Source organism: Salmo salar, chromosome 11 (genome assembly GCF_965601325.2).
Source record: "Salmo salar chromosome 11, fSalSal1, whole genome shotgun sequence".
Taxonomy (NCBI): domain Eukaryota; kingdom Metazoa; phylum Chordata; class Actinopteri; order Salmoniformes; family Salmonidae; genus Salmo; species Salmo salar.
The window spans coordinates 112,587,458-112,611,106 of record NC_138301.1 but is presented as its reverse complement, the minus strand read 5'-3'; the positions used below and the strand labels follow the sequence as shown (position 1 = coordinate 112,611,106).

At 47.5% G+C, this 23,649-nt stretch overlaps 1 protein-coding gene across 1 annotated transcript in view; it reads right to left on the bottom strand.

The window, feature by feature from the left end:
• The window catches only part of LOC106563762 (A disintegrin and metalloproteinase with thrombospondin motifs 2), a 105,053-nt gene that overhangs the window by 8,120 nt on the left and 73,284 nt on the right, over nt 1–23,649 (bottom strand). The window contains exons 9-14 of the mRNA XM_045690151.2: nt 19,784–19,916; nt 18,044–18,157; nt 17,783–17,928; nt 17,482–17,657; nt 15,167–15,300; nt 4,391–4,514 (exon numbers count right to left, since the gene is read on the bottom strand). Coding sequence (XP_045546107.2) covers nt 4,391–4,514; nt 15,167–15,300; nt 17,482–17,657; nt 17,783–17,928; nt 18,044–18,157; nt 19,784–19,916 — 827 coding nt within the window. The remainder of the gene's footprint in view (nt 1–4,390; nt 4,515–15,166; nt 15,301–17,481; nt 17,658–17,782; nt 17,929–18,043; nt 18,158–19,783; nt 19,917–23,649) is intronic.

Here is a 23,649-nt window from a genome sequence, read left to right as displayed (position 1 = left end):
TCCCTGTGGATGTTTGATACAATGTTTCTGATGAACAACAGTCTCGTCTAGCTATAAAAACAGCTTCAGATACTGAGAAAAGCATCCCTGTGGATGTTTGATACAATGTTTCTGATGAACAACAGTCTCGTCTAGCTATAAAAACAGCTTCAGATACTGAGAAAAGCATCCCTGTGGATGTTTGATACAATGTTTCTGATGAACAACAGTCTCGTCTAGCTATAAAAACAGCTTCAGATACTGAGAAAAGCATCCCTGTGGATGTTTGATACAATGTTTCTGATGAACAACAGTCTCGTCTAGCTATAAAAACAGCTTCAGATACTGAGAAAAGCATCCCTGTGGATGTTTGATACAATGTTTCTGATGAACAACAGTCTCGTCTAGCTATAAAAACAGCTTCAGATACTGAGAAAAGCATCCCTGTGGATGTTTGATACAATGTTTCTGATGAACAACAGTCTCGTCTAGCTATAAAAACAGCTTCAGATACTGAGAAAAGCATCCCTGTGGATGTTTGATACAATGTTTCTGATGAACAACAGTCTCGTCTAGCTATAAAAACAGCTTCAGATACTGAGAAAAGCATCCCTGTGGATGTTTGATACAATGTTTCTGATGAACAACAGTCTCGTCTAGCTATAAAAACAGCTTCAGATACTGAGAAAAGCATCCCTGTGGATGTTTGATACAATGTTTCTGATGAACAACAGTCTCGTCTAGCTATAAAAACAGCTTCAGATACTGAGAAAAGCATCCCTGTGGATGTTTGATACAATGTTTCTGATGAACAACAGTCTCGTCTAGCTATAAAAACAGCTTCAGATACTGAGAAAAGCATCCCTGTGGATGTTTGATACAATGTTTCTGATGAACAACAGTCTCGTCTAGCTATAAAAACAGCTTCAGATACTGAGAAAAGCATCCCTGTGGATGTTTGATACAATGTTTCTGATGAACAACAGTCTCGTCTAGCTATAAAAACAGCTTCAGATACTGAGAAAAGCATCCCTGTGGATGTTTGATACAATGTTTCTGATGAACAACAGTCTCGTCTAGCTATAAAAACAGCTTCAGATACTGAGAAAAGCATCCCTGTGGATGTTTGATACAATGTTTCTGATGAACAACAGTCTCGTCTAGCTATAAAAACAGCTTCAGATACTGAGAAAAGCATCCCTGTGGATGTTTGATACAATGTTTCTGATGAACAACAGTCTCGTCTAGCTATAAAAACAGCTTCAGATACTGAGAAAAGCATCCCTGTGGATGTTTGATACAATGTTTCTGATGAACAACAGTCTCGTCTAGCTATAAAAACAGCTTCAGATACTGAGAAAAGCATCCCTGTGGATGTTTGATACAATGTTTCTGATGAACAACAGTCTCGTCTAGCTATAAAAACAGCTTCAGATACTGAGAAAAGCATCCCTGTGGATGTTTGATACAATGTTTCTGATGAACAACAGTCTCGTCTAGCTATAAAAACAGCTTCAGATACTGAGAAAAGCATCCCTGTGGATGTTTGATACAATGTTTCTGATGAACAACAGTCTCGTCTAGCTATAAAAACAGCTTCAGATACTGAGAAAAGCATCCCTGTGGATGTTTGATACAATGTTTCTGATGAACAACAGTCTCGTCTAGCTATAAAAACAGCTTCAGATACTGAGAAAAGCATCCCTGTGGATGTTTGATACAATGTTTCTGATGAACAACAGTCTCGTCTAGCTATAAAAACAGCTTCAGATACTGAGAAAAGCATCCCTGTGGATGTTTGATACAATGTTTCTGATGAACAACAGTCTCGTCTAGCTATAAAAACAGCTTCAGATACTGAGAAAAGCATCCCTGTGGATGTTTGATACAATGTTTCTGATGAACAACAGTCTCGTCTAGCTATAAAAACAGCTTCAGATACTGAGAAAAGCATCCCTGTGGATGTTTGATACAATGTTTCTGATGAACAACAGTCTCGTCTAGCTATAAAAACAGCTTCAGATACTGAGAAAAGCATCCCTGTGGATGTTTGATACAATGTTTCTGATGAACAACAGTCTCGTCTAGCTATAAAAACAGCTTCAGATACTGAGAAAAGCATCCCTGTGGATGTTTGATACAATGTTTCTGATGAACAACAGTCTCGTCTAGCTATAAAAACAGCTTCAGATACTGAGAAAAGCATCCCTGTGGATGTTTGATACAATGTTTCTGATGAACAACAGTCTCGTCTAGCTATAAAAACAGCTTCAGATACTGAGAAAAGCATCCCTGTGGATGTTTGATACAATGTTTCTGATGAACAACAGTCTCGTCTAGCTATAAAAACAGCTTCAGATACTGAGAAAAGCATCCCTGTGGATGTTTGATACAATGTTTCTGATGAACAACAGTCTCGTCTAGCTATAAAAACAGCTTCAGATACTGAGAAAAGCATCCCTGTGGATGTTTGATACAATGTTTCTGATGAACAACAGTCTCGTCTAGCTATAAAAACAGCTTCAGATACTGAGAAAAGCATCCCTGTGGATGTTTGATACAATGTTTCTGATGAACAACAGTCTCGTCTAGCTATAAAAACAGCTTCAGATACTGAGAAAAGCATCCCTGTGGATGTTTGATACAATGTTTCTGATGAACAACAGTCTCGTCTAGCTATAAAAACAGCTTCAGATACTGAGAAAAGCATCCCTGTGGATGTTTGATACAATGTTTCTGATGAACAACAGTCTCGTCTAGCTATAAAAACAGCTTCAGATACTGAGAAAAGCATCCCTGTGGATGTTTGATACAATGTTTCTGATGAACAACAGTCTCGTCTAGCTATAAAAACAGCTTCAGATACTGAGAAAAGCATCCCTGTGGATGTTTGATACAATGTTTCTGATGAACAACAGTCTCGTCTAGCTATAAAAACAGCTTCAGATACTGAGAAAAGCATCCCTGTGGATGTTTGATACAATGTTTCTGATGAACAACAGTCTCGTCTAGCTATAAAAACAGCTTCAGATACTGAGAAAAGCATCCCTGTGGATGTTTGATACAATGTTTCTGATGAACAACAGTCTCGTCTAGCTATAAAAACAGCTTCAGATACTGAGAAAAGCATCCCTGTGGATGTTTGATACAATGTTTCTGATGAACAACAGTCTCGTCTAGCTATAAAAACAGCTTCAGATACTGAGAAAAGCATCCCTGTGGATGTTTGATACAATGTTTCTGATGAACAACAGTCTCGTCTAGCTATAAAAACAGCTTCAGATACTGAGAAAAGCATCCCTGTGGATGTTTGATACAATGTTTCTGATGAACAACAGTCTCGTCTAGCTATAAAAACAGCTTCAGATAATGAGAAAAGCATCCCTGTGGATGTTTGATACAATGTTTCTGATGAACAACAGTCTCGTCTAGCTATAAAAACAGCTTCAGATACTGAGAAAAGCATCCCTGTGGATGTTTGATACAATGTTTCTGATGAACAACAGTCTCGTCTAGCTATAAAAACAGCTTCAGATACTGAGAAAAGCATCCCTGTGGATGTTTGATACAATGTTTCTGATGAACAACAGTCTCGTCTAGCTATAAAAACAGCTTCAGATACTGAGAAAAGCATCCCTGTGGATGTTTGATACAATGTTTCTGATGAACAACAGTCTCGTCTAGCTATAAAAACAGCTTCAGATACTGAGAAAAGCATCCCTGTGGATGTTTGATACAATGTTTCTGATGAACAACAGTCTCGTCTAGCTATAAAAACAGCTTCAGATACTGAGAAAAGCATCCCTGTGGATGTTTGATACAATGTTTCTGATGAACAACAGTCTCGTCTAGCTATAAAAACAGCTTCAGATACTGAGAAAAGCATCCCTGTGGATGTTTGATACAATGTTTCTGATGAACAACAGTCTCGTCTAGCTATAAAAACAGCTTCAGATAATGAGAAAAGCATCCCTGTGGATGTTTGATACAATGTTTCTGATGAACAACAGTCTCGTCTAGCTATAAAAACAGCTTCAGATACTGAGAAAAGCATCCCTGTGGATGTTTGATACAATGTTTCTGATGAACAACAGTCTCGTCTAGCTATAAAAACAGCTTCAGATACTGAGAAAAGCATCCCTGTGGATGTTTGATACAATGTTTCTGATGAACAACAGTCTCGTCTAGCTATAAAAACAGCTTCAGATACTGAGAAAAGCATCCCTGTGGATGTTTGATACAATGTTTCTGATGAACAACAGTCTCGTCTAGCTATAAAAACAGCTTCAGATACTGAGAAAAGCATCCCTGTGGATGTTGACACAATGTTTCCTATCTAAGATTGTAAATGTGTATGTGTGTGTTGGGGGTGGGGGTCATGTTACTGGACGTGAGGGTAGAAGAAGTTCACCTTCTTTTTTAGCGCTCCTAGTGAAGTTCCCCTTGATGATCTTACAGCTGGAGTTGTCTCCACCACAGATGCCACACTTGTCCTCCTGCATGTCTGAGGCTATCTGGTTATCACAGCCCACGTGCTGTAGAGAGATACGAGTCAGTGTATGGGAGTTTGGGATCAGGGAGAGGAGTGGACCTAGATGGGTCAGTGTATGGGAGTATGGGATCAGGGAGAGGATTGGACCTGGATGGGTCAGTGTATGGGAGTTTGGGATCAGGGAGAGGAGTGGACCTGGATGGGTCAGTGTATGGGAGTATGGGATCAGGGAAAGGAGTGGACCTGGATGGGTCAGTGTATGGGAGTATGGGATCAGGGAGAGGAGTGGACTTGGATGGGTCAGTGTATGGGAGTATGGGATCAGGGAGAGGAATGGACCTGGATGGGTCAGTGTATGGGAGTATGGGATCAGGGAGAGGAGTGGACCTGGATGGGTCAGTGTATGGGAGTATGGGATCAGGGAGAGGAGTGGACCTGGATGGGTCAGTGTATGGGAGTTTGGGATCAGGGAAAGGAGTGGACCTGGATGGGTCAGTGTATGGGAGTTTGGGATCAGGGAGAGGAGTGGACCTGGATGGGTCAGTGTATGGGAGTATAGGATCAGGGAGAGGAGTGGACCTGGATGGGTCAGTGTATGGGAGTTTGGGATCAGGGAGAGGAGTGGACCTGGATGGGTCAGTGTATGGGAGTATGGGATCAGGGAAAGGAGTGGACCTGGATGGGTCAGTGTATGGGAGTATGGGATCAGGGAGAGGAGTGGACCTGGATGGGTCAGTGTATGGGAGTATGGGATCAGGGAGAGGAGTGGACCTGGATGGGTCAGTGTATGGGAGTATGGGATCAGGGAGAGGAGTGGACCTGGATGGGTCAGTATATGGGAGTTTGGGATCAGGGAGAGGAGTGGACCTGGATGGGTCAGTGTATGGGAGTATGGGATCAAGGAAAGGAGTGGACCTGGATGGGTCAGTGTATGGGAGTATGGGATCAGGGAGAGGAGTGGACTTGGATGGGTCAGTGTATGGGTGTATGGGATCAGGGAGAGGAGTGGACCTGGATGGGTCAGTGTATGGGAGTATGGGATCAGGGAGAGGAGTGGACCTGGATGGGTCAGTGTATGGGAGTATGGGATCAGGGAGAGGAGTGGACCTGGATGGTCAGTGTATGGGAGTATAGGATCAGGGAGAGGAGTGGACCTGGATGGGTCAGTGTATGGGAGTTTGGGATCAGGGAGAGGAGTGGACCTGGATGGGTCAGTGTATGGGAGTTTGGGATCAGGGAGATGAGTGGACCTGGATGGGTCAGTGTATGGGAGTTTGGGATCAGGGAGAGGAGTGGACCTGGATGGTCAGTGTATGGGAGTTTGGGATCAGGGAGAGGAGTGGACCTGGATGGGTCAGTGTATGGGAGTTTGGGATCAGGGAGATGAGTGGACCTGGATGGGTCAGTGTATGGGAGTTTGGGATCAGGGAGAGGAGTGGACCTGGATGGTCAGTGTATGGGAGTATGTGATCAGGGAGAGGAGTGGACCTGGATGGGTCAGTGTATGGGAGTTTGGGATGAGGGAAAGGAGTGGACCTGGATGGGTCAGTGTATGGGAGTTTGGGATCAGGGAGAGGAGTGGACCTGGATGGGTCAGTGTATGGGAGTTTGGGATCAGGGAAAGGAGTGGACCTGGATGGGTCAGTGTATGGGAGTTTGGGATCAGGGAGAGGAGTGGACCTGGATGGGTCAGTGTATGGGAGTATAGGATCAGGGAGAGGAGTGGACCTGGATGGGTCAGTGTATGGGAGTTTGGGATCAGGGAGAGGAGTGGACCTGGATGGGTCAGTGTATGGGAGTATGGGATCAGGGAAAGGAGTGGACCTGGATGGGTCAGTGTATGGGAGTATGGGATCAGGGAGAGGAGTGGACCTGGATGGGTCAGTGTATGGGAGTATGGGATCAGGGAGAGGAGTGGACCTGGATGGGTCAGTGTATGGGAGTATGGGATCAGGGAGAGGAGTGGACCTGGATGGGTCAGTGTATGGGAGTTTGGGATCAGGGAGAGGAGTGGACCTGGATGGGTCAGTGTATGGGAGTATGGGATCAAGGAAAGGAGTGGACCTGGATGGGTCAGTGTATGGGAGTATGGGATCAGGGAGAGGAGTGGACTTGGATGGGTCAGTGTATGGGAGTATGGGATCAGGGAGAGGAGTGGACCTGGATGGGTCAGTGTATGGGAGTATGGGATCAGGGAGAGGAGTGGACCTGGATGGGTCAGTGTATGGGAGTATGGGATCAGGGAGAGGAGTGGACCTGGATGGTCAGTGTATGGGAGTATAGGATCAGGGAGAGGAGTGGACCTGGATGGGTCAGTGTATGGGAGTTTGGGATCAGGGAGAGGAGTGGACCTGGATGGGTCAGTGTATGGGAGTTTGGGATCAGGGAGATGAGTGGACCTGGATGGGTCAGTGTATGGGAGTTTGGGATCAGGGAGAGGAGTGGACCTGGATGGGTCAGTGTATGGGAGTTTGGGATCAGGGAGATGAGTGGACCTGGATGGGTCAGTGTATGGGAGTTTGGGATCAGGGAGAGGAGTGGACCTGGATGGTCAGTGTATGGGAGTATGTGATCAGGGAGAGGAGTGGACCTGGATGGGTCAGTGTATGGGAGTTTGGGATGAGGGAAAGGAGTGGACCTGGATGGGTCAGTGTATGGGAGTTTGGGATCAGGGAGAGGAGTGGACCTGGATGGGTCAGTGTATGGGAGTATAGGATCAGGGAGAGGAGTGGACCTGGATGGTCAGTGTATGGGAGTATGGGATCAGGGAGAGGAGTGTACCTGGATGGGTCAGTGTATGGGAGTATGGGATCAGGGAGAGGAGTGGACCTGGATGGGTCAGTGTATGGGAGTATAGGATCAGGGAGAGGAGTGGACCTGGATGGGTCAGTGTATGGGAGTATGGGATCAAGGAGAGGAGTGGACCTGGATGGGTCAGTGTATGGGAGTTTGGGATCAGGGAGAGGAGTGGACCTGGATGGGTCAGTGTATGGGATCAGGGAGAGGAGTGGACCTGGATGGGTCAGTGTATGGGAGTATGGGATCGGGGAGAGGAGTGGACCTGGATGGGTCAGTGTATGGGAGTATGGGATCAGGGAGAGGAGTGGACATGGATGGTCAGTGTATGGGAGTATAGGATCAGGGAGAGGAGTGGACCTGGATGGGTCAGTGTATGGGAGTTTGGGATCAGGGAGAGGAGTGGACCTGGATGGGTCAGTGTATGGGAGTTTGGGATCAGGGAGAGGAGTGGACCTGGATGGGTCAGTGTATGGGAGTTTGGGATCAGGGAGAGGAGTGGACCTGGATGGTCAGTGTATGGGAGTATGGGATCAGGGAGAGGAGTGGACCTGGATGGGTCAGTGTATGGGAGTATGGGAACAGGGAGAGGAGTGGACCTGGATGGGTCAGTGTATGGGAGTATAGGATCAGGGAGAGGAGTGGACCTGGATGGGTCAGTGTATGGGAGTATGGGATCAGGGAGAGGAGTGGACCTGGATGGGTCAGTGTATGGGAGTTTGGGATCAGGGAGAGGAGTGGACCTGGATGGGTCAGTGTTTGGGATCAGGGAGAGGAGTGGACCTGGATGGGTCAGTGTATGGGAGTATGGGATCAGGGAGAGGAGTGGACCTGGATGGGTCAGTGTATGGGAGTATAGGATCAGGGAGAGGAGTGGACCTGGATGGGTCAGTGTATGGGAGTTTGGGATCAGGGAGAGGAGTGGACCTGGATGGGTCAGTGTATGGGATCAGGGAGAGGAGTGGACCTGGATGGGTGAGTGTATGGGAGTATGGGATCAGGGAGAGGAGTGGACCTGGATGGGTCAGTGTATGGGAGTATGGGATCAGGGAGAGGAGTGGACATGGATGGTCAGTGTATGGGAGTATAGGATCAGGGAGAGGAGTGGACCTGGATGGGTCAGTGTATGGGAGTTTGGGATCAGGGAGAGGAGTGGACCTGGATGGGTCAGTGTATGGGAGTTTGGGATCAGGGAGAGGAGTGGACCTGGATGGGTCAGTGTATGGGAGTATGGGATCAGGGAGAGTAGTGGACCTGGATGGGTCAGTGTATGGGAGTTTGGGATCAGGGAGAGGAGTGGACCTGGATGGGTCAGTGTATGGGATCAGGGAGAGGAGTGGACCTGGATGGGTCAGTGTATGGGAGTTTGGGATCAGGGAGAGGGAGTGGACCTGGATGGGTCAGTGTATGGGAGTTTGGGATCAGGGAGAGGAGTGGACCTGGATGGGTCAGTGTATGGGAGTATGGGATCAGGGAGAGGAGTGGACCTGGATGGGTCAGCGTATGGGAGTATGGGATCAGGGAGAGGAGTGGACCTAGATGGGTCATTCAGGACAAAGAGTATGGGATCAGGGAGAGGAGTGGACCTGGATGGGTCAGCGTATGGGAGTATGGGATCAGGGAGAGGAGTGGACCTGGATGGGTCAGTGTATGGGAGTTTGGGATGAGGGAAAGGAGTGGACCTGGATGGGTCAGTGTATGGGAGTTTGGGATCAGGGAGAGGAGTGGACCTGGATGGGTCAGTGTATGGGAGTATAGGATCAGGGAGAGGAGTGGACCTGGATGGTCAGTGTATGGGAGTATGGGATCAGGGAGAGGAGTGTACCTGGATGGGTCAGTGTATGGGAGTATGGGATCAGGGAGAGGAGTGGACCTGGATGGGTCAGTGTATGGGAGTATAGGATCAGGGAGAGGAGTGGACCTGGATGGGTCAGTGTATGGGAGTATGGGATCAAGGAGAGGAGTGGACCTGGATGGGTCAGTGTATGGGAGTTTGGGATCAGGGAGAGGAGTGGACCTGGATGGGTCAGTGTATGGGATCAGGGAGAGGAGTGGACCTGGATGGGTCAGTGTATGGGAGTATGGGATCGGGGAGAGGAGTGGACCTGGATGGGTCAGTGTATGGGAGTATGGGATCAGGGAGAGGAGTGGACATGGATGGTCAGTGTATGGGAGTATAGGATCAGGGAGAGGAGTGGACCTGGATGGGTCAGTGTATGGGAGTTTGGGATCAGGGAGAGGAGTGGACCTGGATGGGTCAGTGTATGGGAGTTTGGGATCAGGGAGAGGAGTGGACCTGGATGGGTCAGTGTATGGGAGTTTGGGATCAGGGAGAGGAGTGGACCTGGATGGTCAGTGTATGGGAGTATGGGATCAGGGAGAGGAGTGGACCTGGATGGGTCAGTGTATGGGAGTATGGGATCAGGGAGAGGAGTGGACCTGGATGGGTCAGTGTATGGGAGTATAGGATCAGGGAGAGGAGTGGACCTGGATGGGTCAGTGTATGGGAGTATGGGATCAGGGAGAGGAGTGGACCTGGATGGGTCAGTGTATGGGAGTTTGGGATCAGGGAGAGGAGTGGACCTGGATGGGTCAGTGTATGGGATCAGGGAGAGGAGTGGACCTGGATGGGTCAGTGTATGGGAGTATGGGATCAGGGAGAGGAGTGGACCTGGATGGGTCAGTGTATGGGAGTATAGGATCAGGGAGAGGAGTGGACCTGGATGGGTCAGTGTATGGGAGTTTGGGATCAGGGAGAGGAGTGGACCTGGATGGGTCAGTGTTTGGGATCAGGGAGAGGAGTGGACCTGGATGGGTCAGTGTATGGGAGTATGGGATCAGGGAGAGGAGTGGACCTGGATGGGTCAGTGTATGGGAGTATAGGATCAGGGAGAGGAGTGGACCTGGATGGGTCAGTGTATGGGAGTTTGGGATCAGGGAGAGGAGTGGACCTGGATGGGTCAGTGTATGGGATCAGGGAGAGGAGTGGACCTGGATGGGTGAGTGTATGGGAGTATGGGATCAGGGAGAGGAGTGGACCTGGATGGGTCAGTGTATGGGAGTATGGGATCAGGGAGAGGAGTGGACATGGATGGTCAGTGTATGGGAGTATAGGATCAGGGAGAGGAGTGGACCTGGATGGGTCAGTGTATGGGAGTTTGGGATCAGGGAGAGGAGTGGACCTGGATGGGTCAGTGTATGGGAGTTTGGGATCAGGGAGAGGAGTGGACCTGGATGGGTCAGTGTATGGGAGTATGGGATCAGGGAGAGTAGTGGACCTGGATGGGTCAGTGTATGGGAGTTTGGGATCAGGGAGAGGAGTGGACCTGGATGGGTCAGTGTATGGGATCAGGGAGAGGAGTGGACCTGGATGGGTCAGTGTATGGGAGTTTGGGATCAGGGAGAGGGAGTGGACCTGGATGGGTCAGTGTATGGGAGTTTGGGATCAGGGAGAGGAGTGGACCTGGATGGGTCAGTGTATGGGAGTATGGGATCAGGGAGAGGAGTGGACCTGGATGGGTCAGCGTATGGGAGTATGGGATCAGGGAGAGGAGTGGACCTAGATGGGTCATTCAGGACAAAGAGTATGGGATCAGGGAGAGGAGTGGACCTGGATGGGTCAGCGTATGGGAGTATGGGATCAGGGAGAGGAGTGGACCTGGATGGGTCAGTGTATGGGAGTTTGGGATGAGGGAAAGGAGTGGACCTGGATGGGTCAGTGTATGGGAGTTTGGGATCAGGGAGAGGAGTGGACCTGGATGGGTCAGTGTATGGGAGTATAGGATCAGGGAGAGGAGTGGACCTGGATGGTCAGTGTATGGGAGTATGGGATCAGGGAGAGGAGTGTACCTGGATGGGTCAGTGTATGGGAGTATGGGATCAGGGAGAGGAGTGGACCTGGATGGGTCAGTGTATGGGAGTATAGGATCAGGGAGAGGAGTGGACCTGGATGGGTCAGTGTATGGGAGTATGGGATCAAGGAGAGGAGTGGACCTGGATGGGTCAGTGTATGGGAGTTTGGGATCAGGGAGAGGAGTGGACCTGGATGGGTCAGTGTATGGGATCAGGGAGAGGAGTGGACCTGGATGGGTCAGTGTATGGGAGTATGGGATCGGGGAGAGGAGTGGACCTGGATGGGTCAGTGTATGGGAGTATGGGATCAGGGAGAGGAGTGGACATGGATGGTCAGTGTATGGGAGTATAGGATCAGGGAGAGGAGTGGACCTGGATGGGTCAGTGTATGGGAGTTTGGGATCAGGGAGAGGAGTGGACCTGGATGGGTCAGTGTATGGGAGTTTGGGATCAGGGAGAGGAGTGGACCTGGATGGTCAGTGTATGGGAGTATGGGATCAGGGAGAGGAGTGGACCTGGATGGGTCAGTGTATGGGAGTATGGGATCAGGGAGAGGAGTGGACCTGGATGGGTCAGTGTATGGGAGTTTGGGATCAGGGAGAGGAGTGGACCTGGATGGGTCAGTGTATGGGATCAGGGAGAGGAGTGGACCTGGATGGGTCAGTGTATGGGAGTATGGGATCAGGGAGAGGAGTGGACCTGGATGGGTCAGTGTATGGGAGTATAGGATCAGGGAGAGGAGTGGACCTGGATGGGTCAGTGTATGGGAGTTTGGGATCAGGGAGAGGAGTGGACCTGGATGGGTCAGTGTATGGGATCAGGGAGAGGAGTGGACCTGGATGGGTGAGTGTATGGGAGTATGGGATCAGGGAGAGGAGTGGACCTGGATGGGTCAGTGTATGGGAGTATGGGATCAGGGAGAGGAGTGGACATGGATGGTCAGTGTATGGGAGTATAGGATCAGGGAGAGGAGTGGACCTGGATGGGTCAGTGTATGGGAGTTTGGGATCAGGCAGAGGAGTGGACCTGGATGGGTCAGTGTATGGGAGTTTGGGATCAGGGAGAGGAGTGGACCTGGATGGGTCAGTGTATGGGAGTATGGGATCAGGGAGAGTAGTGGACCTGGATGGGTCAGTGTATGGGAGTTTGGGATCAGGGAGAGGAGTGGACCTGGATGGGTCAGTGTATGGGATCAGGGAGAGGAGTGGACCTGGATGGGTCAGTGTATGGGAGTTTGGGATCAGGGAGAGGGAGTGGACCTGGATGGGTCAGTGTATGGGAGTTTGGGATCAGGGAGAGGAGTGGACCTGGATGGGTCAGTGTATGGGAGTATGGGATCAGGGAGAGGAGTGGACCTGGATGGGTCAGCGTATGGGAGTATGGGATCAGGGAGAGGAGTGGACCTAGATGGGTCATTCAGGACAAAGAGTATGGGATCAGGGAGAGGAGTGGACCTGGATGGGTCAGCGTATGGGAGTATGGGATCAGGGAGAGGAGTGGACCTGGATGGGTCAGTGTATGGGAGTTTGGGATGAGGGAAAGGAGTGGACCTGGATGGGTCAGTGTATGGGAGTTTGGGATCAGGGAGAGGAGTGGACCTGGATGGGTCAGTGTATGGGAGTATAGGATCAGGGAGAGGAGTGGACCTGGATGGTCAGTGTATGGGAGTATGGGATCAGGGAGAGGAGTGTACCTGGATGGGTCAGTGTATGGGAGTATGGGATCAGGGAGAGGAGTGGACCTGGATGGGTCAGTGTATGGGAGTATAGGATCAGGGAGAGGAGTGGACCTGGATGGGTCAGTGTATGGGAGTATGGGATCAAGGAGAGGAGTGGACCTGGATGGGTCAGTGTATGGGAGTTTGGGATCAGGGAGAGGAGTGGACCTGGATGGGTCAGTGTATGGGATCAGGGAGAGGAGTGGACCTGGATGGGTCAGTGTATGGGAGTATGGGATCGGGGAGAGGAGTGGACCTGGATGGGTCAGTGTATGGGAGTATGGGATCAGGGAGAGGAGTGGACATGGATGGTCAGTGTATGGGAGTATAGGATCAGGGAGAGGAGTGGACCTGGATGGGTCAGTGTATGGGAGTTTGGGATCAGGGAGAGGAGTGGACCTGGATGGGTCAGTGTATGGGAGTTTGGGATCAGGGAGAGGAGTGGACCTGGATGGGTCAGTGTATGGGAGTTTGGGATCAGGGAGAGGAGTGGACCTGGATGGTCAGTGTATGGGAGTATGGGATCAGGGAGAGGAGTGGACCTGGATGGGTCAGTGTATGGGAGTATGGGATCAGGGAGAGGAGTGGACCTGGATGGGTCAGTGTATGGGAGTATAGGATCAGGGAGAGGAGTGGACCTGGATGGGTCAGTGTATGGGAGTATGGGATCAGGGAGAGGAGTGGACCTGGATGGGTCAGTGTATGGGAGTTTGGGATCAGGGAGAGGAGTGGACCTGGATGGGTCAGTGTATGGGATCAGGGAGAGGAGTGGACCTGGATGGGTCAGTGTATGGGAGTATGGGATCAGGGAGAGGAGTGGACCTGGATGGGTCAGTGTATGGGAGTATAGGATCAGGGAGAGGAGTGGACCTGGATGGGTCAGTGTATGGGAGTTTGGGATCAGGGAGAGGAGTGGACCTGGATGGGTCAGTGTATGGGATCAGGGAGAGGAGTGGACCTGGATGGGTGAGTGTATGGGAGTATGGGATCAGGGAGAGGAGTGGACCTGGATGGGTCAGTGTATGGGAGTATGGGATCAGGGAGAGGAGTGGACATGGATGGTCAGTGTATGGGAGTATAGGATCAGGGAGAGGAGTGGACCTGGATGGGTCAGTGTATGGGAGTTTGGGATCAGGCAGAGGAGTGGACCTGGATGGGTCAGTGTATGGGAGTTTGGGATCAGGGAGAGGAGTGGACCTGGATGGGTCAGTGTATGGGAGTATGGGATCAGGGAGAGTAGTGGACCTGGATGGGTGAGTGTATGGGAGTTTGGGATCAGGGAGAGGAGTGGACCTGGATGGGTCAGTGTATGGGATCAGGGAGAGGAGTGGACCTGGATGGGTCAGTGTATGGGAGTTTGGGATCAGGGAGAGGGAGTGGACCTGGATGGGTCAGTGTATGGGAGTTTGGGATCAGGGAGAGGAGTGGACCTGGATGGGTCAGTGTATGGGAGTATGGGATCAGGGAGAGGAGTGGACCTGGATGGGTCAGCGTATGGGAGTATGGGATCAGGGAGAGGAGTGGACCTAGATGGGTCATTCAGGACAAAGAGTATGGGATCAGGGAGAGGAGTGGACCTGGATGGGTCAGCGTATGGGAGTATGGGATCAGGGAGAGGACTGGACCTGGATGGGTCAGTGTATGGGAGTATGGGATCAGTGAGAGGAGTGGACCTGGATGGGTCAGCGTATGGGATTATGGAATCAGGGAGAGGAGTGGACCTGGATTGGTCAGCGTATGGGAGTATGGGATCAGGGAGAGGAGTGTACCTGGATGGGTCAGCGTATGGGAGTATGGGATCAGGGAGAGGAGTGGACCTAGATGGGTCATTCAGGACAAAGAGATTCTACAAAATCCTCATTATTCTTAAACCCCCCATTACAGTCAACATAAAAGAGTTGTACAGTACAGTGCCTTCTACCCCAACTCATACAACAGATGGACAGACAGTATCATATAATACATTAGAATTCATGATACATTCCTCCAGGCAAAAGGAGAATAGAGGGTAAAAGGATTCCAGACACAGGAAAAGATGTGTGAGTGAGTCAGTGAGTGAGTGAGTGAGTGAGTGAGTGAGAGAGAGAGAGAGAGTGTGTGCGTGACTGAATATGCATGTGGGTGCAATGGTTCTCATCAGTATGGATAACAGTTTATCAAACCTATATGAAAAACAGTCCTAACTTCATATGCACCCTACCAGAGGAACTAGCCAGTAGCAGCGGATTGTATAAGACAACCTAATGTTTATGGTAATATTTAATGAGGAGGATAATATTCCTTCATGTATGACTTGTAGATATAGGCCACAAGACTGGGGCGATGCCTACCTCACAGTCTCCACGCACACAGACACTGTAGGAGTCTTTGTAAGAGCAGCGTGTGCCATCGTGCACCATCCTGTTCATGGCCACCACATCTCCTGTCTCCTTAGACTGGCAGTAGAGCTCGCATCGCTCATCAACTACAGCACAGAGAGCAGAGGAGAGGGGAACAGGATACAGGGGTTAATGAAGGAATTATCGTCATACAGTAGTCTTCAGCTTTCTTTGACTACTGTGATAACCTTTTGAACAGGCTTTCATTAAGGTAGTAACAATATGTGTTTTTCTAGAGAGATGCATGACTTCTGAGTCACTGGCATGGTAAACTGTGGAAATAGTTGTGCCTGTATTCCTGTCCATTCCACACTAGCACAAATGAAACCATCTAAACAAACAGTATTTAGCATTCTACATAATAAACTGGGTGGTTCGAACCCTGAATGCAGATTGGCTGACAGCCGTGGTATATCAGACCGTATACCACGGGTATGACAAAACATTGGTAACCAGTTTATAATAGCAGTAAGGCACCTCAGAGGTTTGTGGTATATGGCCAATATACCACAGCTAAGGGCTGTATGCAGGCACTTTAGTCACGATGATACACATGTATGACTATAACAACACAAGCATAGAAGAGGCAGTTTCAGGGAGTAAAGAGAACCTTCATTTATAAAGCTAATCAAAAAAAGCAGTAACAATCTTCCACCGTGGAGGAAAGCAGGAGATTCCTCAGTAACGACCTTTCCATGTGTCCTTATTCAAACACTGGCCTGACCAATGTTCCCTCGACATGTGGAGTGACGTGGCCTGCTTGTGCGTGTGTGTGTGTGTGTGTGTGTGTGTGTGTGTGTGTGTATGTGTGTGTGTATGTGTGCGTGTGTGTATGTGTGTGTGTATGTGTGTGTGTATGTGTGTGTGTATGTGTGTGTGTGTGTGTGTGTGTGTATGTGTGTGTATGTGTGTGTATGTGTGTGTGTATGTGTGTGTGTGTGTGTGTGTGTGTGTGTGTGTGTGTGTGTGTGTGTGTGTGTGTGTGTGTGTGTGTGTGTGTATGTGTGTGTGTGTGTGTGTATGTGTGTGTGTGTGTGTGTGTGTATGTGTGTGTGTGTGTGTGTGTGTGTGTGTGTGTGTGTGTATGTGTGTGTGTGTGTGTGTATGTGTGTGTGTATGTGTGTGTGTATGTGTGTGTGTGTGTGTGTGTGTGTGTATGTGTGTGTGTGTGTGTATGTGTGTGTGTATGTGTGTGTGTGTGTGTGTGTGTGTGTGTGTGTATGTGTGTGTGTATGTGTGTGTGTGTGTGTGTGTGTGTGTGTGTGTGTGTGTGTGTGTGTGTGTATGTGTGTGTGTGTGTATGTGTGTGTGTGTGTGTATGTGTGTGTGTGTGTGTATGTGTGTACCAGCAATGCTGTCTGTGTATTTTTTGAGCCGGGGACTCTCAGATTCCCCAGTAAACCAATCAGTCCCCAAAACCCAGGTTTACTCTTCTGATCCCACTCAGAAAAATCATTATGATTGCCCAGAGACTTGAGCTACTGGGTAATACACTGTGAAGCCCTGTAAAGTAATGTGGATGTCAGTGCAGCCAGATGCCTATCCTCCTCCTCCTCTTCCTCCTCCTCCTCCTCTTCCTCCTCCTCCTCCCCCTCCTTGTCCTCCTTCTCATCCTACTTCTCCTCCTCCCCCCATACTCTCCTCCTCCTCCTCCCCCCTTCTCTCCACCTAAAGCTAAGCTGTCTGTTTTGCTATGGGCCACCTTATGTAACTTCAGAGTTTTATAATGGTTTGGCATGGAAGTCCTGGCCTCACAACGGAAAAATGAGAGCAGTGGTGTACACTTTTTCCTCTCTCTGCCTCAACAGAACCTCCAAGCCAACTTCTGAGTAAAAAACACATCTGGCCTGAGTGGTAACAGCTGCTGTGAGGGCATTATAAACCTCCAATCCTTACTGGTCCAATCTCTGGACAGTACAGAGGGAAAGGCATGCACAAAAAGTACTAATCAAAAAGGAGAGGTGATAGGATGGAGAACATCCAACTCTTCTTATATTCAGCTTCTATTCTAATTGTAAAAATATGGCAAATAGTTGGGTCTTGTTTTTTGAATGTCAAACCTATTGTGTCCATTTTTGTGAGTGTACTTGCTTAAATGTATTTAACGTATGGGTAAATAACTAATTGTCAAGACAGTGGTAGTTCTGCTATAACACAGTCCCCATTTTTAAGAATAGGGCTAACGTCAGTCTGAATGAACGCTTCTCTGGTTCCTCTGTCTTTTTCAAAGCCTTTTGACTCCCAGCCAGGCAGCACTGTGGACTTACTGTCAGGATGCTCGTAGGGTAGCCAGTGGTGCTTGGTGTTGTCATACTCAAAGTAGGGCTCCCACATCTTGCACTGCTCCTCCCTGAAGTCAACTAAGGGCTTGGAGCACTCCTCTAGGTTACACAGCTGGAACTCATAGCTGTTGCCATAGCAGGTGCGTCCTCCATTGGCAGGGCTGAGTTAGGGCAAAGGAGAGAGACAGCGGGAGTTCCTTTACATTTGAGACATTATAGACACTTTCCTATCGTTAACAGAGAGTAAAAGCACACCTATCAGCGTGTCGTCTTGTGCTGTACTCACATTGGGTTGTCACACTGACGGGTCCGGAAGCGCACACCACCCCCACAGGTACGGGAGCAGGAGCCAAAGTTACTCCACTGGCCCCAGGCACCATCCTGTCTCAGAATGTCTGGGGTCAACTTAATGCAGTAACCCTTGAAGCAGTGCTGAAAGAGAGGGAGAGAGAGAGAGAGAGAGAGAGAGATGAAGAGAGTAGTCATTGCATATGTTGACACAAACATTGAAGCAAAGCACTAGCATGTGAAGAGGAACCTTTCTTACCTTCCCAGCTGCACATGTCGTGCCATCGATGGGCGGACCCTTCTTGGTTTTGCAGAAGAATGGGTTGTCTGGGTGACTGCACCAGAGCTGCTTGCAGGGGTCGTAGGTGCTGTACTAAAAGAAACAGATTCATGCTCTCTCTCAGATGCTGATCAAGAAAGCTTCATTCAGCCTTAACATGTCAACCAAGAAAACATAAACTGTAGTGAATGTACACAACCGTCCAAAATTATCGTTGGTGGAATTCACTGAATACTATATCTGCCCAATGTATCTCTAATATTGTGAATAGTTGTAAGTTTACACAAGGTAGGGTTTAGTCAGAACAATAATTAATATTGTCATAAAGGATGTCTATGTTAATATTTACATGTTGTGAAGCACAAACATTACCAAGGCCATTCAACAAGACATTGCACATGTCAAATCTGATGCACCAAGACATTGAACATGTGAAGTACATACAGTAGAAAGAAGAAACAATACTATGAATCTATGTCAAAACATGTTGTCACTCACAGCATAATCTTGTTTAACCCAGAACTAAAATCTGGCGTGACTTGGTCAGATGTACCAGTTATGTTTACATAGTGTGTCCACAAGAGATTACTCACAGCACAGTACAGTCAGATACATTCGCAGGAGTATGTTTCACGAGTCACGTCTTAACGGCAGTGATTTAAACTACGTTGAAATCACCCCAGCTTTGCTATTTCCATCACCATCAATCAAAATAACAATCTGCATAAGAACATACATGTAACCTGACCCTAAAGACATGGAAAACATCATGGAGGCATGTTCACGTGTGTGTGTGTGTGTGTGTGTGTGTGTGTGTGTGTGTGTGTGTGTGTGTGTGTGTATACAAATGAAGATAGGTCTGTAAAATACGTCACATTACAGTCCACCAGATTCATAATATACTAGCTGTGAACGACACAAATGTTCATTAATGTCACAAAGAATAGACGGTGACATGGTTAAACACCCTGGCAGACACCTGGTTTGTGGACAACAGACAAAGAAGCTATGGACACACTTCTCTGGCCTAGGCTGATGCCTTACCTGCTTTGCTGAACGGGCCACCCTTTGCAGCTATGGAAATAGTTTGACAAGAAATTGAAGCAAAGTATCCAATAGACACTCCCTCCAATTTACTCCAGAATGTGATCCAGAAACGCGCTGTTACAGCTGTTTTCATTTTCTTCTTTCCACATCAAACAAAAACCATCTCGCCCAACTAGTTCAGCCAAATAGTTCAGCCAATGAAACACATTTCAATATAACTGACTCTGAAATGCGGCTTTCCTCTTTAAAGAGGGACAATTAAACTTGTTCGGCATTGTTCTGTTTTTTCTTTTAAATCTAAAGAGGTCATACTGCACCAACAGATGTAATCAGCCTGCTTTTAACTCATGAGTTCATAAAAAATCACATTTGTTTCCCTGTATGCTTTAAAAGCTAAGATGGTATACAGTTTTATGGTCACACCCTGACCTTGACCTAGTTAAAGGGGTCAAGGAGGAAGTCAAGGAATGAAGTCAAGGACGATAGTCATAAGAGAGACGCTGGTGTGAAGCTCAGGCTCCGTTGGATTTGAGTACCATGAGGCCCAGATGGTGGCCTTAGTAAGAGATGGCTATTCAATTAAATTGGTAGCAGCGCTAGACACTGCTGGTGTGGCGACAGCTTGTTTGGGCATACGGGTACATACGGCTGTGATGTTGATGAAGGACTCACCGCCGTGCACATGGTGTAGCCGGCGCCAAAGTCAAAGCGACACTGCTCGTCCATGGAGTAGTGGATTCCTGGTAACTGTGGCAACGCCGGCCAGTCATGGTCGAAGGGGTCGTCACGGAGACAGTCATACGAGCTGTGGGAGGAAAACATATTCATTGGAGTTGAAGGGTTTGGTTTAGATCTATCAGTTTAATTGATTATCTCAAAATTGAATATTCATTGTATTTTACACTGTAATCCCATAAATCAGGGTTGTCAAAGATGTTTACATTTCCTTGCAGTCAAAATGTGCAAAAACGAGTTCTCTATCCATAGTTTTTTGGAATTTTCGATGCTCCTTGACTGTCTATTGATTATTGATGAGCTGGTCAGTCAAGAAACTGTATGAATGTAAGGGAAAGAGAAAGGGGGATACCTAGTCAGTTGTACAACTGACTGCATTCAACTGAAATGTGTCTTCCGCATCTAACCCAACCCCTCTAAATCAGAGAGCTGCAGGGGTCAATTGATGGTGCACATTGATTATTAGTGAGTTGAACAGTCAAGAAACTGTATGAATGTAGGTCCATTATCAGTTCTACAGAGTTTTCATTTGGTTTTAGCCTTTTTAAACTATATGAATTATATTTCCCTCAAACCACCACACCATTTGTTTGGAACCCTGCCATAAGGGATGAGCCCTAACCCTCCCTAATTAACCTAATCTAATCTGTACACACACAGAAACCTCCCTCCCTCCCTAATTAACCTAATCTAATCTGTACACACACAGAGACCTCCCTCCTGCCCTAATTAACCTAATCTAATCTGTACACACACAGAAACCTCCCTCCCTCCCTAATTAACCTAATCTAATCTGTACACACACAGAAACCTCCCTCCCTCCCTAATTAACCTAATCTAATCTGTACACACACAGAGACCTCCCTCCTGCCCTAATTAACCTAATCTAATCTGTACACACACAGAGACCTCCCTCCTTCACTAATTAACCTAATCTAATCTGTACACACACAGAAACCTCCCTCCCTAATTAACCTAATCTAATCTGTACACACACAGAGACCTCCCTCCCTCCCTAATTAACCTAATCTAATCTGTACACACACAGAAACCTCCCTCCCTCCCTAATTAACCTAATCTAATCTGTACACACACAGAGACCTCCCTTCCTCCCTCCCTGATTAACCTAATCTAATCTGTACACACACAGAGACCTCCTTCCCTCCCTAATTAACCTAATCTAATCTGTACACACTCAGAAACCTCCCTCCTTCACTAATTAACCTAATCTAATCTGTACACACACAGAAACCTCCCTCCCTAATTAACCTAATCTAATCTGTACACACACAGAAAACCTCCCTCCTGCCCTAATTAACCTCATCTAATCTGTACACACACAGAGATCTCCCTCCCTAATTAACCTAATCTAATCTGTACACACACAGAGATCTCCCTCCCTCCCAAATTAACCTAATCTAATCTGTACACACACAGAAACCTCCCTCCCTCCCTAATTAACCTAATCGAATCTGTACACACACAGAGACCTCCCTCCCTCTCTAATTAACCTAATCTAATCTGTACACACACAGAAACCTCCCTCCCTAATTAACCTAATCTAATCTGTACACACACAGAAACCTCCCTCCTGCCCTAATTAACCGAATCTAATCTGTACATACACAGAGACCTCCCTCCCTAATTAACCTAATCTAATCTGTACACACACAGAGACGTCCCTCCTGCCCTAATTAACCTAATCTAATCTGTACACACACAGAGACCTCCCTTCCTCCCTAATTAAACTAATCTAATCTGTACACACACAGAGACCTCCCTCCTTCCCTAATTAACCTAATCTAATCTGTACACACACAGAGATCTCCCTCCCTAATTAACCTAATCTAATCTGTACACACACAGAGACCTCCCTCCTTCCCTAATTAACCTAATCTAATCTGTACACACACAGAAACCTCCCTCCCTAATTAACCTAATCTAATCTGTACACACACAGAAACCTCCCTCCTGCCCTAATTAACCTAATCTAATCTGTACACACACAGAGACCTCCCTCCCTAATTAACCTAATCTAATCTGTACACACACAGAAACCTCCCTCCCTAATTAACCTATTCTAATCTGTACACACACAGAAACCTCCCTCCCTCCCTAATTAACCTAATCTAATCTGTACACACACAGAAACCTCCCTCCTGCCCTAATTAACCTAATCTAATCTGTACACACACAGAGATCTCCCTCCCTCCCTAATTAACCTAATCTAATCTGTACACACACAGAAACCTCCCTCCCTCCCTAATTAACCTAATCTAATCTGTACACACACAGAGACCTCCCTCCCTAATTAACTTAATCTAATCTGTACACACACAGAGACCTCCCTCCTGCCCTAATTAACCTAATCTAATCTGTACACACACAGAGACCTCCCTCCCTCCCTAACTAACCTAATCTAATCTGTACACACACAGAAACCTCCCTCCCTCCCTAATTAACCTAATCTATACACACACAGAGACCTCCCTCCCTCCCTAATTAACCTAATCTAATCTGTACACACACAGAGATCTCCCTCCCTCCCTTATTAACCTAATCTAATCTGTACACACACAGAGACCTCCCTTCCTCCCTAATTAACCTAATCTAATCTGTACACACACAGAGACCTCCTTCCCTAATTAACCTAATCTAATCTGTACACACACAGAGACCTCCCTTCCTCCCTAATTAACCTAATCTAATCTGTACACACACAGATACCTCCCTCCCTCCCTAATTAACCTAATCTAATCTGTACACACACAGAGACCTCCCTCCCTCCCTAATTAACCTAATCTAATCTGTACACACACAGAGATCTCCCTCCCTCCCTAATTAACCTAATCTAATCTGTACACACTCAGAAACCTCCCTCCCTAATTAACCTAATCTAATCTGTACACACACAGAGATCTCCCTCCCTCCCTAATTAACCTAATCTAATCTGTACACACACAGAAACCTCCCTCCCTAATTAACCTAATCTAATCTGTACACACACAGAAACCTCCCTCCTTAATTAACCTAATCTAATCTGTACACACACAGAGATCTCCCTCCCTCCCTAATTAACCTAATCTAATCTGTACACACACAGAAACCTCCCTCCCTCCCTAATTAACCTAATCTAATCTGTACACACACAGAGACCTCCCTCCCTCCATAATTAACCTAATCTAATCTGTACACACACAGAGATCTCCCTCCTTCCCTTATTAACCTAATCTAATCTGTACACACACAGAGACCTCCCTTCCTCCCTAATTAACCTAATCTAATCTGTACACACACAGAGACCTCCTTCCCTAATTAACCTAATCTAATCTGTACACACACAGAGACCTCCCTTCCTCCCTAATTAACCTAATCTAATCTGTACACACACAGATACCTCCCTCCCTCCCTAATTAACCTAATCTAATCTGTACACACACATAAACCTCCCTCCCTCCCTAATTAACCTAATCTAATCTGTACACACACAGAGATCTCCCTCCCTCCCTAATTAACCTAATCTAATCTGTACACACTCAGAAACCTCCCTCCCTAATTAACCTAATCTAATCTGTACACACACAGAGATCTCCCTCCCTCCCTAATTAACCTAATCTAATCTGTACACACACAGAAACCTCCCTCCCTAATTAACCTAATCTAATCTGTACACACACAGAAACCTCCCTCCTTAATTAACCTAATCTAATCTGTACACACACAGAGATCTCCCTCCCTCCCTAATTAACCTAATCTAATCTGTACACACACAGAGACCTCCCTTCCTCCCTAATTAACCTAAT